The sequence below is a fragment of the Octopus sinensis genome, linkage group LG4, assembly GCF_006345805.1.
Source record: "Octopus sinensis linkage group LG4, ASM634580v1, whole genome shotgun sequence".
Classification (NCBI taxonomy): Eukaryota; Metazoa; Mollusca; class Cephalopoda; order Octopoda; family Octopodidae; genus Octopus; species Octopus sinensis.
Genome location: NC_043000.1, coordinates 77606057 through 77618537, shown reverse-complemented (window position 1 = coordinate 77618537; position 12481 = coordinate 77606057). Strand labels below are relative to the sequence as shown.

General features: G+C 36.2%; 1 protein-coding gene across 1 annotated transcript; it reads left to right on the top strand.

Moving 5' to 3' along the window:
* The first annotated feature begins 1253 nt into the window (after positions 1 to 1253).
* Positions 1254 to 10422, top strand: LOC118763182. The gene is made up of 2 exons (XM_036502636.1): positions 1254 to 1259; positions 9193 to 10422. Exon 2 carries the CDS (start codon positions 9391 to 9393, stop codon positions 10420 to 10422), a length of 1032 nt encoding a protein of 343 aa, XP_036358529.1. The 5' UTR covers positions 1254 to 1259; positions 9193 to 9390.
* Positions 10423 to 12481: the final 2059 nt, after the last annotated feature.

Genomic DNA, 12481 nt, shown 5'->3' with positions numbered 1-12481 from the left:
ACACTCAACAGATGTGACATGTCAACTACTTGTTCTTCTTTGGAATACTTGTAAGGAATTAAACATCCCAACAGAAGAATAAATAGTCTGTTATCAGATTGGCAGTTGTTAATGAAAACACTATAATTTCTGTTCTGTGCGTGTTGTAGCTGATAGAAGAAATAAATGTCATGACATAGTGATTATTTAAGACGAAAGCATGTCTTAATTCACTTTGATTAATATGGCGCAATTATCTGATTATAAACACAAGGAAAAAACTGTGAAATATTCCTGGCATTCAACTTCGTTAAAGCTTGCAGTATATAACACAAAGTTATTTTATGGTGCAGTGAAAGTTTTATTGAACTAATCACTGTTTTGGCAGACTGTCATTAGTTGTGGTTACTGGTAGAGAGTTTACAGAGGGAGGGACCGAGAAGTAGCGACAATGAGAGAAAGGGGGAGGAAAGAGAAATGGGGGAGATAAAGAAAGATAGAGAGAGAAATGTGAGACAAATTGAGAGTGGGAGAAAAGTGTCTACAAAGTGATAAATGAAAAGGATAATAATGGTAGTTTGACGAGGAGGGGTGGTGAAGAAGGGGGGATAAGGAGGTAGAAGAGAAGAGGGGGGAGGAGGACAAATAGTAGGCGGAAGAGGAAGCCCAAAACAGCGACAAAAGTAATAAATCCAATTGCCTAACAACCAACAATAAACAACATTAAATATAAACACAACAGCAAAAAAAAGTAAAGTATTACAGAAAGATTAAATGTGATATAAATAAACAAAAATATTGTCTTAGTTTCGCCGAATATCAAAACGATAAGCAATTGGGTATTGGTTCCGTTACATCGTTTTCGTCTGTCGAGAATTAGCTTTCTCTTCTTTTGATCATCCCTTCCGTTAGAACTTGCCAATACACTTCTCTTCTTTTAGCTATCTCACCATCAAAATTTTACCATCATCTCTACTCTTCTTCTGAATCTCTCTCTCACTCCCCTTTTTTACCTCCCTCTCTCTTTCTTCTTCTCTCTCATTCTCTGTCTCTAAAAAAATGCGTTTTATCCAAGATGATGTGCATAGTATTTTCTCGGTGTACGCAATCTAAGCAGCATTAAATTATGAAAGATATCCGTGTGTTTCTTTACCGTATTCTTTTATACTTTTATTCTTTTACTTGTTTCAGTCATTTGACTACAGCCATGCTGGAGGACCTTTAGTCGAGGAAATCGACCCCAGGACATATTCTTTGTAAGCCTAGTACTTATTCTATCGGTCTGTTTTGCCGAACTGCTAAGTTACGAGACGTAAACACACCAACATCGGTTATCAAGCGATGGTGGGGGAACAAACACAGACATACAAATATATACATATACATATACATACATACATACATATATATGTGTGTGTGTGTATACACAACGGGCTTCTTTCAGTTTCCGTCTACCAAATCCACTCACAAGTCGGCCGGAGGCTATAGCTGAAGGTACTTGCCCAAGGTGTCACGCAGTGGGATTGAACCCAGAACCATGTGTTTGAGAAGCAAACTTCTTATCACACAGCCACACCGCCTATATACATCATTTATAGACATGATGCTGTGGTTTTGTCTGAGAAAAAACCATTGATATGTTGATAAAGCACAATATACACCGGAGTGAGACGAATATCCTCCAAGGAGCGATTCATATGAACGCCAGACATATCTCACCGTTCAAGAGACTAATCATTGCGGATAGCTTGCCAGGCTTCTTTACTATAAATCGTAAATAACAAAGTCCGTCTCGGTATGTGATTACAGAGCATACGTCATTGACGAGCGTTACACATCTCAATGGGAAACTTTTAAGTTAACTTTGAAAATCGTTATCGGACTAATTAACTTCCGTTACATTTAGCTTCCTTTAACTCCAATCTGTTAACCTAAAAATGTCATAAAAACCGGTAGGCGTCTAAAAGTTTCTATTGTTTCAGATTCTATTTTTCAGCATATTGTACGAGTCATTCTTCCAACCCTGATATAACGCCGTTTGGCCCTGCCTGAATTTCGAACCAAATCCATCCGCTTGTTGCTTGCAAAGATAGCGGGAAATTTCTTCGTCCTATCAAGAGGGAACAGTGATTAGTGTGTTTCCACTAGATCCGTGACCTTGCTGTGTCACGGAGAGAATTATATATATAACGTGTTTTTTATTATTCTTATTTGTATTTTTTTACGGCCACTTTATCAATAAACGTTTTTTAGTTTAATACTAATATTGTTTCATTTGAATTTTTTAAACCCATTTTTGGCTCTAAAAAAAGGGCCAAAACTATGGAATCAGCCTTTTTTAGGTCCTTTAAAATTTTAAACTATAAAATCAGCATTCTTTAGCTCTAAAGCAAAAAAAAACTATAGTTTTGGGGTTCTAAAGCCCTCAAAAAGGCCAAAAAAAACTGATTTTATAGTTTAGCACTTTTTACCCTTTAGAGTTTAAACCGGCCAAAACCCGTTGTATTTAATTCCTCTACAAATGTATTTTTTTGTTTTTTAATAAACAAATCACGTTTGTGAACTCTCGTAGCTTTGAAATAATGTGAGGGATTTTCTTCCAGAAAGCACAGAACTGGGAGAAAAGCAAAATTAACTAAGGTGGATGTCAATAGAAAAAATATTGACTTCTATAAAGTGGAAAAAATAAATGGAAGGAAAAAAGTTGGTAAATATTTCGGCGTGAAGGCAAATAGCTATTACATGGTAAGCAGGGCATGCTAGAAATAGCGGCCAAATCTTTCATGTTCTGAAAAAAGGAGCCGTTTACGTGTGATTTCGATTTACATTCGTTGAAAGCATGCAAAATAACCTGGAAAAAGGGGAAAAAAGACCCACGAAACAAAACCCCATTAGAGAGAAACTTCGATATCCCTACCACTCCTCCCACCTTTCTTGAATGCCCCCCCCCCCCCAAAAAAACTGGAAAAAATTATTCCACACCGATGTACAAAATATTTACCGAAAGAATAAAATCTTTTAACGATTATACCTGTATTTTAAGTAATTCAAATCAATGTACCTCATATTGAAAAGTGGCAAAACTTTCTGTCGGTTGACATCTGGAATAATTTTAGTAACAAATCAAACAGGTAAGATGCATTTAGAATTTCAATTTTGTTTATCCATAATGTTATTGCTTTTACACTTGTTAATTAAATTTACCTACCCATAAAAGTCAAATTTATTCAGCAAGATCTGCTAAAATTACATAACTATAAGCCAGTGGTATATAAAGCACCCACTGACAAAATTTCATACTTGTATGTAAAAAATATACAAAGTTACAAGCAAATATTGTGGACACTCCTCTTGAATCTGAATAATTCAAAATAACGTGAACAAAGAAGTATTACTTTTGACAGACTAATATGAGCCCTAAAGTTGTTTTTAGGTGTTTCTCTTTTCTTACACACACACGGGCTTGCTCGGTTGGAACTACACGTGTATTACTTTTACATCATCATTTCATAAAATTTGTTTATTGGGAGAAAAATATTGAAAAATATCAATAGATGTGGGAGTGAGAAAGAAATGAGGAGGGAGGTTTGGGGATGGGCTAGAAAGAACATCTAGATCTCACTTAAATGACATTTTCATCTGAAATTATTAACAATATTTTAAAAACCGAAAATGTTTCTTTCACGGGTTTTAAGTGCGTAGTGACAAAAAATGGCCAAAATCCTTTCGGACTGGGGTGGTAAGAGAGTGGCGGGACTAAAGAAAATTTTCAAATTTTTTTCTTTTTTCGTGAAAAGATAAAGACTTTGGTGAAAAACATTGGAAAAAATCTCCATCAAAATAGAGAAATTCCAACTTATGTGAGCCGTCTGATCAGAAACTCCGCTTTCCAGAAGCTCCTCTCCCCATCCCCCGCCTCCTTCCAAAACTTTTGTGTACAAATTTCTTTGTAATTGTAATCTACATCGTTTGAAAGATATTTGTATGAAATTTCATAAAAAAATACCTATTTCCAGAAAGTTATGAGGGGGGAACTGTCGGATCCTGTGAATTTTCCAGAACCCCTTTCCCCAAATTTTCGGAAAACTTTTACCAACAAATCTTTACATAACTCTGGACATAAGCGATTATTTGGTGAAAGTTTCGTTAAAAATTGTCCATTTTCCTGGAAGTTATGAGGCAACGAAGTCGGTGGGGTATTAAACTGTAGATATGCTTTTTTTCAATAAAAGTTAACGTTAACGGATTAACGATTAAAGAAGTTAGCTTTTCGATTAAAGGTGCCCACCTCTGTACAAACACACACACTTACACAGTCACACATACGCAAACACACACACACACACACACACACACACACACACATACATACATACATACATACATACATACATACACACATACATACACACATACATAATACACACACACACACACGCGTAAACACACACACACACACACACCACACACACACACACACACACACACATATATATATATATATATATATATATATATATAATATATATATATATATATATATATATAAGAGTATGGAGTAAAACGAAGATTTTAACAAAATTCCTTTACTCTCAACACATGTTTCAAAGACTGCATACTCTTCGAAACATGTGTTGAGAGTAAAGGAATTTTGTTAAAATCTTCGTTCGACTCCATTTATTCATATAAAAAAACACACAAATTACCACACAAGAACACGGGGTTTCTGCCCTTGACATGTAGCTTCAACTGTATTTTCTGACGTGAATTTGCTACCCAGGTATCGATTAACCGAATTATCAATACTAGGATAATTCATTCACCTACTTATATATATATATATATAGATATCAATGTGTGTTTGCCTCTTTGTATGTATTTGTCCCCTAACGCCGCTTAACAATCGGAGTAGGTGTGTTTACGTCCACGTAACTTACCAATTTGACAAAAGAAAGCGATAGAATAAGTATCATACTGTAAAATAAAAATACTGGGGCGGGATTGTTCGTAAAAGTTCGTCAAGGGGGTTCCCCAGCATGGCTGCAGCCCAATGACTACAACAAGTAAAAGATAAAGGATAAAATATAAAAGATTCGTTGACGTTTCTAATTTATTACTGTTTTAGTTGTGCACACCGAGTATATTTTAGCACAACAAGCATTCTGCAATATTAGTGAATGTACTATTCACTGTCCGCTCTGTATCTCTGAAGTAACAGATTTCATTTATGCCAACAGCTGCAGGTTCGCGTTATTGACAGGCCCTAAGAAGGGCAATCGCTGCCGGGATGATATTTGTCCCTCTCCGGTATACAGTAATCTCTCAACTGTCGTGGGTATTACGTTCCAAAACCTTTCAAAGAAATAATTAAAATGTAAAAAATTATAAATACATATCGGCCGCAGAAACCCCTGAGGAGTCCGAGATATAAATTTACATATGTTAGCAAGAAAAAACCGCGATCCGTGTGCGCGATAGGTGAACCGCGATATGGTGAGGGATTACTGTATACTGTGTTTTTTAATTAGCACTGACATACATGATACTATATCAGTGGTGCACGAGGATATACACAAAAGTAACCGGAAATGTTCACTGTAGGAAAAGCCCATGGTAGTTCAGACGTCCGCCGCTAAAGGCACTTGATGCGATCCTCAGGCATCAGTCTGCCGACCGGCGTTTTCCTGTTCTGTCATACTGACACATGGCACATCTTTGTTTTGCAGTGCTCCTCCCCTGTCTGTCGGTTTTTGTGATGACCGAAACGAAGGAACGGCGTGCTTCCGTCAATTTCTGTGTTCTACCGGGAAAAAACAGCGGCCGAAACTTACAAGGACGCTGTCATGAGCAAAATACAAGTTTACGAGTGATTTTCACGTTTTAGAAATGGTTACTTGTCGCTTCAGGACCAACCTGGTTCAGGGCGTCCGTCGACCTCCCCCCCCCCGAACGAATGAAAACATCTTAAAGGACGGTCACCGAACAATTGACGAACTTGTTGATATCCTGAAACTTCTGCCAAAGAATTTTGAGCGAGGAATTGCGAATGAAAAGAGTTAGTGCAAAATTTGTACTTCGCTTGCTGACAGAAGATCAAAAGCAGTCACGACTGCGTGTTGTGAACTGAAAGCACAGTTGGAAGTCAATCCGGACCTTTTTTCCAAGATCATCACTGGTGATGAAAGTTGGTGCTACGGAATTTGCAGATGTGGAAGAGAAAAAAACGACGAGGCTAACTTTGCAAGAGTTCGAGCAATGCCTTCAACAACAGTAGCGAATGCGTCTGGACTGATGCATTGCTTCAAATGGAGAATACTTTGAAGATGATAAAAGGATAAACATGTAAAACTAAGTGAATAAAATAATATTGCAAAATTCCGGCTTCTTTTGGGCACCCCATCGTATATACATTAAGTATAGTATATGAATGGCTTTTATATTTTCTGCATTTTGTTATTTCGGTGTGTGTGTGTATGTGTGTACGTGTGTGTGTGTGTGTTTGTATGTGCGTGTTTGTATGTGTGCGTGCGTGTATGTGTGTGTGTGTATGTGTGTGTTTGTGTGTGTGTGTGTATGTGTGCGTATTTGTTATAATGACTGAATATATCAATTTTCGGTTTACACTCTCTCCCGCCAGTGTAACGAAGAGGATCGGACCAAGTTCAACTGCTACTGGGTGTATGAAAATTGCGACACTATATATTCTTCAGCTGTTTATCTTACATCCATACATCACAGAATTCGTCACTAATATAAGCAAAACATTTGATCTGGCACAAATTTCTAAACAGACTATTACTGGGTGTAATCCTTCTAATACCATGATGAAATCCTTTAATTGTTAAAAATATTGAATTTTTAACAGCGGTACAAAAGCGAATACTTTTTAATGAGAGGTATGATCGTTTATATCAATCTCAGCACTTGATTGCTGATTATTTAATCTATCACAGTAAGTTGAAACGCAAAGTCGTTCTCAACTAGATTTGAGCACATAACGAAAACAACAAGTGAAATATCTCAAAGTATTTTGTTCCCACTTTTAATTGGGTAGATATTAAAGAGCTGAAAGCGGCGAGCTGGCAGAAACGTTAGTACGCCGGGCGAAATGCTTAGCGTTATTTCGTCTGTCTTCACGTTCTGAGTTCAAATTCCGCCGAGATCGACTTTGCCTTTCATCCATTCGGGGTCAATATATTGTTGCGTACTGGGGTCGATCTAATTGACTGGCCCCTCCCCAAAAATTTCGGGCCTTGTGCCTAGAGTAGAAAAGATAGTAAAAAGCAGAAGTATATGCTAGCATACGGTAAAAAAAATTACTTATCACAATTTTCAAAGGCCAGTACAGCAAACAGTTTTACAAAATGGCTGTCTCCTCGGTCTGAAGCATGAATTAACATTAAGCCCAAATATGTTTGGAGTTGTTTGGAGTATTAGCCACGCATTAATTTTTTTTTTTTGTATCGTATTTTCTCCATAAAACATCGCCATCACCTTCAACGTTTGGGAGTAAATAAAGAAATAACACCAATTATCCAATAAATCATTTTGAAAGGATGTCGTGTGACAAAAAGAGGGACAACACCTCCCTAAATATCTTTCAGTATATAGTTTCATTCGTCTACAGTGACGACAAAAACAAGAGCAACACTAGCACCGTCAACAACAGTTACAACTTGATTTGTGCTCAAATCATACCAGTGCTGACTTACATTGCCATAGCTCTATATATTATATTACATGTTAAATACATGATTGACCAAGTACAGCACAAACAAAATAACTCTCAGTAAGCATCAGCATCTGAGCCCACTGAGTGAATGTCAACATTTTCATTGCGATCTTTCACCCAGCGACAAAGTGTAAATCCGGATCGGGTGACTTAGTGCTTCAACTGTACTTGTATGGAAGGCTTTACTGGAGACGGAGTCAATTGTACAGATTTAAATGAATGTACTAATTCACTCCACAACAGTTCACGATATGCAACATGTCACAACTTTGTTCCTGGCTTCAACTGTACTTGTATGGAAGGCTTTACTGGAGACGGAGTCAATTGTACAGATGTAAATGAATGTAACAATAATTCACTCAACAATTGTTCACCAAATGCTGATTGTCACAGCTTTGATGGTGGATACAACTGTTGTTGTAAGTCTGGCTTTACTGGAGATGGTGCAATTTGTAAAGATGTTGATGAGTGTTTACAAATGAATTATCCTTGTTCAAATTTGGCTACTTGCAAAAATACAGTTGGAAAATTTGATTGTACGTGTTCTGAAGGATACAAGGGAAACAGGTCATATTGTACAGATATTGATGAATGTTCCGATCAGACATAAATGCTCAGAATTTGCTAACTGCATCAATAATGTTGGTGGATACAGTTGTGCCTGCAACAATGGCTTTGTGGGGGACGGCTTCAAGTGTTTAGAAAAACCAATGGTTGATTATAAAACTGAAGTTCCGGTGAAACAGAATGAGTTGTATGGACCTTATTTCATAAACCAAAAAATTACAGTTTTTAATCATATCTATCAGAATATTTATGTTAGTGTCAATGGTTACATTGCTTTTGGTGAAAAAAGTTATGCACAACCAGATGGAACTTTCCCTGCAGCCTCTCCTGTTTTGGCTCCGTTTTGGACTGCTTTTGACGTTGCTGCCCCTACGAAAATATTCATTGATAGTTATGAATATTGTAAAGATAAAGCAATATTAAATAGAATTGGTAACATGATATCGTCTACCTTTCATGCTAAACATGCTGTTGTTGTGACATGGGAAAATCTTTCCCCTTATCCTGCATCTGAATTTGGAAATGAAACCATCACATTCCAAAGCATTCTAGTTTCAAATGGAACATTCTTCTATGCTATCTTTAACTATGACAAAGACAATGTAAAGCTAAATGCATAAGCTAATCGAGATATTTTGGTTGGCTATGGTGATGGTAAAGGTGGATCTACTGTTTTTGCTCAGGATAAAAAATTCTTCAAGTTATTACAGGCAGGAAATGAAGTCTATGGATTGAGAAAAACATTTAAAATGGAAAGCAGAACTGAAAGTTCCTTGAATTGTTTGGAGTGGCATTGTAAAAGTGAAAAGCAGTTTGATATTGACTCTTTTGCAATTCCATGTCCCTGTACACTGCAACAAGCACAGTTAGATCTTACTTTTAAAGGTGTAACCGGAAATACATGTTATGAAAAGGCTGAGAAGGCTCTTTTGAAAAACTATCCTGACGGTGGTTTTATATACAACACAAATGGATCTTTTTCTGATGGTCAACAATATTGTTGTAAAGACTATCCATTATGTAATCTGTTTTATGACATTTATCCATCTGACACCTGTTCAAAGTATCAAGTTCCAGGGACTGTATTTGTGTTAGACCCCTTGGTTTTCAAGATGATAAACAAGAAGTGGTATAGTTTTTATGGTGCAGGAGAATATACGTTATTAACGGTTAAAGCTCCAGGGTTTGACACAAGTGTTACAATTCAAGCACGTGTAGAAATGGAAGACAATGACCAATTCTCAAAAATACCAGTCTACACAGCCTTTGCTATCAAGTCTGAAAATGCAGTTTTGGAAATAAGTGATAAAGGAAATGTGATGATTGAGAATAATACTGACAACATATTTGAAAAAGAAAACAACACCATCTTCTTTAACAACATGCATTTAGAGATTATTTCTGTTAATGATTCCATGGGAATAATTTTGACCCTTCCACACTATTTACAACAACCACATTTATTATCTGGTTTACTAATTGGAAAGATGCCAAATGGACAAGCGATTGATCCCTCATCGGAAAGGGATGTGTATATAATGTGGGAAGCTTGTCGAGGGAAAGAAAAAGATTCTCTTTTAAATTACACACATAAGAATTACAGCAGCTTTAATTCCTACAGTATCTCAGAAAACCAGTTTATTGAAATTCTTAGTAACCTTTCCAATTTGGTTAACAGTACTAACACTTCATGTCAAGACAATGATATGTTTTGCATCTGTGCTGCTGTTCTGCACAAACCTAACCTTGCTAACCACACTATGCTATATAAGCCAGAATATTTTGAAAGAATCGAAAATTTTCCTTCATTTCTACAAGATACAATGAATGAATTGTATTTGACATCAGGAAATAATACAATCCTTTTGGAAGCAGCCGATCGCAATAATGATAGCATCAATCTTGAAATTGATGTAAACGATGTTAAAAAGACATTTGATAGTAGTAATTTGAATTGGACCCTAAATCTAGATGGTACACCAAAAAAGTTGAAAGTTTGGGCAAAGGATAGTCGTGGTGCTACATCCTTATACTGGCCAGAGATATTTTTCTGCACGTGTAAGGGAAATGGAATCTGTAAAAAACAAAGCAAATCAGAACGGATGGTTTCTGCAAAAAATCCAATACGATGGACAGAGCAGTAGAAGAAGCAGTCATCACTACTACTGGTCCTCCTCCTCCTCCTCCTCCTCCTCCTCCTACTACTACTACTACTACTACTACTACTACTACCACCACCACCACCACCACTACTACTACTACTACTACTACTACTGCTACTACTACTACTACTACTACAATGGTAATAATAATAATAATAATAATAATAATAATAATAATAATATAATAATAATAATAATAATCATAATAATAATAATAATAATAGTCTTCTAGCGCCTACAGAGTACCTCAATAGGCATGATAGAGCTGCAAAATATATTCACTGGGTAATTTGCAAAAACCTGGATTTGCACCATGAAAAAACTGGTGGGAACACAATCCACCTCCAGTGCTTGAAAATGACCACATCTCACTCCTCTGGAACTTCACCATTCAAACTGACAGGAAGATAGATGCAAATAGGCCAGACATCATACTGAAAGACTTCAGACAAAGAACATGCCTCCTCATTGATATGACTGTCCCAATCGATATAAACGTATCTGTCAAGATCTACCAAAAACTGAGCAAATATAAAGATCTTGAAATAGAAATCAGCAAAATGTGGAAGCTGAAGACTAAAACAATACCTGTTGTCATAGGTGCCCTGGGAATGATAGCGAAAGGGACTGATTGCTAGCTAACTCAGATACCAGGAAACCCCAAAATGGCAGAAATTCAAAAGATAGTGCTCATGGGAACTGCTCATATCCTACACAAAATACTCTCTATGTAATCCCAAGGTTTAAAACAAACTTTTCTTATTCTTATTTTTATTTTTTTTATTTTTATTTTTTATTTTACTTTTTTTTATGTATTAGACATTCACTAGTACAACACCAAAAAAAAAAAAAACCCAAATGTATGGCACAGAACTTCCAACCTGTTGTCTCTTGAGGTCTCTGGGTGAGACTTGGAGCCAACTTGTACAGACATAAAGCAAAAGTCAAACATAGAATAATAATAATAATAAATAATAATAATAATAATAATAATAATAATAATAATAATAATAATAATAATAATAATAATAATAATAATAATAATAATAATAATAATAATAATAATAATAATAATAAATACCCTGATGCAGTACCAGACAGTGGCTCTCATGGCTTCTCATCTTAACTGACTGGAAGTGTTATGTATATTGGTTTGTCTTGGTATAAAAGACGGGCTACAGCAAATATTCCGCTCAATACCACAGATTTGCTTATCAGTTGTTTGACCTTAACCAGTTTGACCTTAACCAGTTGACCATGTCCCGTAGTGGCTGACGATATATGCATCTCTTATCACGAGCAGAAGTAGTGGAGGAGCATCGTAGCCATGTGTCGAGAGGGATTCTTTGGGGTTTGAATAATTCACCTCTGGAAACATGGGTGTTTCGTTCAACATCCTTAAACACTCGACTTGGGCCACTCGACTTGAAGAAAATTTTTACTGGGCCCCACCTGAAAGGTCATGTGCTGTTTACCTTGATATGAAATCATCATGTCGCGCACATATGGTTCTGATGCATGTGCCTGGTGTACCCTTATCAGACAGGTAGTCATGATGGGTATCCTGGGCTTCGTATATTTTACTACAGTGACATTTTGATGGCATGCATTGCTCTCTTATATACTACTACTACTACTACTACTACTACTAACTACTACTACTACTACTACTACTACTACTACTAATAATAATAATAATAATAATAATAATAATAATAATAATAATAATAATAATAATAAATAATAATATAACTTGCTAACGTACGAAGATGTATTCTCAACGCAAAAAAACATATCAGAAATAGAAATAGAATATTTAAAAGAAAAAATACATCAGGAAAAAGTAGATAGAAGCCACACAACAATACCTAATAATATAAACACTGAGATAGTAAAACACGAAGACAAACGTAACATTTCCAACAAAAACGATGTAAACAAAAAACAACTAACCCAGACCGTAAGGATGCATAATAATGCACGACAAGCAGCAAGCCAAAACACGACAGACAAACACACGAATGAGAAAGAAAGCGACACA

Coding starts and splice junctions, on each gene's coding strand:
- LOC118763182 (XM_036502636.1), top strand. CDS start 9,391: ATGATAAACAAGAAGTGGTATAGTTTTTATGGTGCAGGAGAATATACG.